Source organism: Saccostrea echinata, unplaced genomic scaffold (genome assembly GCF_033153115.1).
Source record: "Saccostrea echinata isolate AGI-Se365-2 ecotype Australia unplaced genomic scaffold, CSIRO_AGI_Sech_v1 ptg000077l, whole genome shotgun sequence".
NCBI lineage: Eukaryota > Metazoa > Mollusca > Bivalvia > Ostreida > Ostreidae > Saccostrea > Saccostrea echinata.
In genome coordinates, this window is record NW_026889826.1 from 906428 (window position 1) to 910716 (window position 4289).

At 32.6% G+C, this 4289-nt stretch overlaps 1 protein-coding gene across 1 annotated transcript; it reads right to left on the reverse strand.

The window, feature by feature from the left end:
- Window positions 1-3188: 3188 nt before the first annotated feature.
- Window positions 3189-3986, reverse strand: LOC133176606 (achaete-scute homolog 2-like). The gene has a single exon (XM_061311716.1). The coding sequence runs from the start codon at window positions 3984-3986 to the stop codon at window positions 3189-3191; it is 798 nt and encodes a 265-aa protein (XP_061167700.1).
- Window positions 3987-4289: the final 303 nt, after the last annotated feature.

Here is a 4289-nt window from a genome sequence, read left to right on the forward strand (position 1 = left end):
ATTTTGTAATGTGTCTTAAATGTAAATATTATTATTATAATATGCGAAAAATGTTGTAAAGAATTAGTAAACGCTGAAGTTAATTCGACCTCAATTTTTAATTTCACGTTGCAATAAGGATATTTAAATGAAGTATACATGTACAATTATTTTATATTGTTATATAATGTTTTTCAATCTCTCATTTTAATATCATAATATTTTAACTTAATAGTATATTTTACTATGTTAATGAATGATTCAAAAATTTAATTCCTGCAGTAAAACATACCCATGAAGTCGTCAATGCATTTTTTAAAACCAGAGTGGCTAAAGAATAAAAACGTGATCGTTAGAATCACATGCATAGAAGAGAGTGCACACGTACCTGACTGGACCTCTGGATGGTCAGGTCAGCAGGCTATCTAGAATTAATTAGGTCTGGAGCGGGGCTCTGTTGAAGGTTTTAGAGTGCTATTTTTAATGAAGGAGTTACAACACAGACCATAGTGATGCATATGGTCAGTTTTGATTTTGTAATGTTTATCGTCAGATGCACAAAATTCTTAACAAAAAATAAATTAGTTCCCGCTGAAGCCGAACTATATAACGTATAGAAAAATCACACTCGCAGTGTGATTTGATGGCTTAGGGAAACTGAACATTACATTCACCCCTCCCCAAATAAACGAAGAAGAAAAAGCATCATGGCCATATAACAATCTTTGTGTATAATTAGGACCGTGAGATGACATTGATGAAGTATCTCTTTTTGCTATGTATATAAGACATGTATAGTTAATTTTAAAACAGTAAACTAGGTTTCCAAATTTTCTTTCCTCCTTTAACAATTCTAGTTATGTATTCATTCATCAATTTATTTATCACTCATTTCATACTTTTTTAAAAATGCACAGATAAACTTGAATTATTTCAATTTTGATTTATTCAATAAAATATGCTCGAAACAAAACAACGATTTTTTTAGAACGAAAAAATATATATAATTTTTTAAAAAATTTTATATCCTTGTATGTGCATTTGAAAAATATTGCACATTTAACGTAACACAGAATTACAAGATACATGCACGCCACTTTCATCTTTGCTGCAATGGAAATAATGTGACAATAAATCTCACGACCCGAATCTTTGTGACATCATGCAGAATGATTGTACTAATGTAGGCTTTCTCTTTCATCACTATTGAGCACGCTCTATGTCCTCCAACCGCAGGACATTTTTTTCTTTAGTAAAACTATATATATTTTTTTGGAGGCGGGGGGGGGGGGGTGTGTGTTTTCTAATGGTTCAATATATGGTATAAGTGGTAAAATCCGGCCGAAGAATCCACATATGATATCCCAGATCCCCCCTTGAATCTTTTCAGGGAACTGTGAAAGGAAAGACAACTCTTTTAAATGGATCAAAACAAAGTACATATTCTTCTTCGAAGTTGAACACTCCTGACCAGTCTCTTTTCCCTTTTGTTCTAATTCCGGCAAGTGAAATAAATCACTATTAATCAATTTTAAAATCACGGTCATCGGGCCCGTAGAAATCAATTTTGGGGTACAGCCTAACAGAAATGTTTGACAAGAAAAAAGAAAAAGAAAAAGAAAAGAAAGAACAAGGGACTAGAGAAAGAGGTAAGAAAAGAAAGGTACTTTATAAGGACACAATATAATTATAGCTTCGTTTTCTGATGTATAGCAACAATTCTTAATTTGCTTTGTATTCTATATTAATTCATTTTCTTGCAAAATTATTAGTCCCCCCCCCCCCAACTTTTCCTCGATTTTATGGGTCTGATTACATGTATTTTGATTTTAATTAATGTGTTTATGTAATTTGGTTGATTTATAAATTCCTTTCTATCAAAGTAATGATATTTTTTTGGGGGGGGGGGGGGGTCATCACTTGTAGTGCAATTTGATCACTAGCACAAAAATGGTTACGGTATTCTACACGGAAAATTGTACATATAAATCATGCACTCTGTGCAGGCATTAGTTTTGGTAATGCATTTATTAGAAATGAAAAGTTGTTTTTTATAATTTTATCTTTAAACGATATCGATACACTTTCAATATCATTTCTTAATACCATTTTTTAGCAGAACTGGTTGAATTAAATATTTCATTATATTTGTCTTTTTTGTATACAGTTTAAGTGCTAGAAGTTGTCGATAACATAATTTGTTCTCTATGTTTTTCAACACACGAGTATTTAGGACCAAAAAAAAATAGTATCATTGTTTCCTCTCATTTTATTTTGTTCAGCTTTATGATGGCACTGTACATAAAATAAATAAATAAATAAATAAATAAAAAATAAATAAATAAATGATGACATTGTACATAAAATAAATAAATAAATAAAATAAAACATTTTATGATGCATTTAATCAAAAAGGTCTCTTAGAAAGTCAGATTATTAAACAGAATTACAAGAAAAATAATATTGTGAAACATTGCAAGGGGAAGATGTTGAAGAATGCAATATTTATATATTTTTTTAAATAATCATTTCATCTCCTAAAATGAAACATGGAGATAACGAACAGCATTCAAACTCAAAGTTCATTAAAACAATACAAACCGTGAGCATAGTAAACACGGACCTCCAAAAACACCAGAGGCGGGACCAGGCGCCACGGAGGAGCTAGCATCCCCCACCGACCGGCCACATCAGCCGTGCGCTCCCCGCCACGACCGGGAAAAAACGGAAAAATCCGCAGACACCCCAGCATGTTAACAATGACCCAACAATCAGCACGAAAAACACCAGTTAGCATCCGACCCGACGAAAGTGTTGACTTAATTTAAATGATATTCATTACATATCATATGGTCTATACAACTTAAAGCAATTAGTGAAAATGTCATTAATTTCTGTGTTTCATGATGTGCTACAGGATATAACTTACACTTTAAAACAGATATTTCTTACTTCCTATGACTTTAAAAAGTTAACAGACTATAAACTTATGTGATCACTTACATAGCCTTGAAGGAGCTTTAAGAGAAAGTATTTTATTTAAAAAAAAAAAAAGTCGCAAAGAATATTTCTCAGGTTTTTGCTTTACCTTTTATTTCCTATTTAGACACAATTACATTCAACAAACTCAGAACAAAACAAAACAAAAAAAAAAAAAAAAAAATACAAATGAATGATCTTGTACATTTACCACTTGATATAAATAAGCACTATTGTTTGCAGGGGGAACAGTCTTCCACGGATACGCCCTCTAACGGCCGCTTCAATCCTCTCGAGCACTCACTGTAATCAAAGTCACAACTTCCGGCATGATCGTCTTCCATTTCACATCCACTCGTAAAGGATTCGTATCCAAGATCACTTCCTTGACCATAAATCTCATCCGAGTCTGATAGAGTGTCCAGCGTGAAATAAGTTGTATTCTGTTCTGGGGATAAGTCTTTGCAACAAATTGAAAGGGTGTCATTTTCTGGAAAGTCCTCGTTCACATTGTCTTGCTGCGCGAGTTCTGTATCTCTGCTCTCATCAACACCTTGTTCATGTGTATGCTCATTTGAATCATTTTCATTGTCTGTTTCTAAAATTGCATTCAAATATTTAATGTAGTCTATAGCACGGCGAAGAATTTCAACTTTGCTAATTCTTTTATGTTTATTTTCTAATGGGAGTTGTTCTTTGAGTCTTGCATATCCATCATTTACGCATCGAACACGGTCCCGTTCGCGTTCGTTTCGTTTTCGGATAAATGTCGGCTCTAGGTGCTCTAAAGTAAAGGGAGACGGGAGCGGGATCATGCAAAGTGGAGAAAATGGATCCGATGGCGACATGGAATTTTTGACGAGAGCTTCATATCGAATGCCATCGAGATGGAGTGATGGATTCTTGATCAACCTTGCTGACACAATGACATCATCACTCTCGCGAGGAATTCCGAGATCTTTGCAGGTTGGTGATGTAATTTTTACAGGAAAAACCTCCCCATATGTCGCACAGTCAAACCCTTGCATTGCCTGTCTGCGTCTGTGAAATTAAAAAAAATCAATTAATTAGTCTTATTTGCCCCAATTTCTAATTATTCAAGTCACTTTTTCACTAGTTTCTTTCTTTCTTTTTCTCTTTCTTTCGTTCTTTTTTATATGTATTTCTTTTTGTTTATTTATTTCCTTATTTAGTTAACTTTTATTTCATTAAGTAATTATAATTATTACTATTACTTTTAAAGTTATTTTATTTGTTAAAAATTATATTTCTTCATTGTCTGTATACCACATATTAAATGATTTTAATTAGTTTTAAATTTATTTCATTTA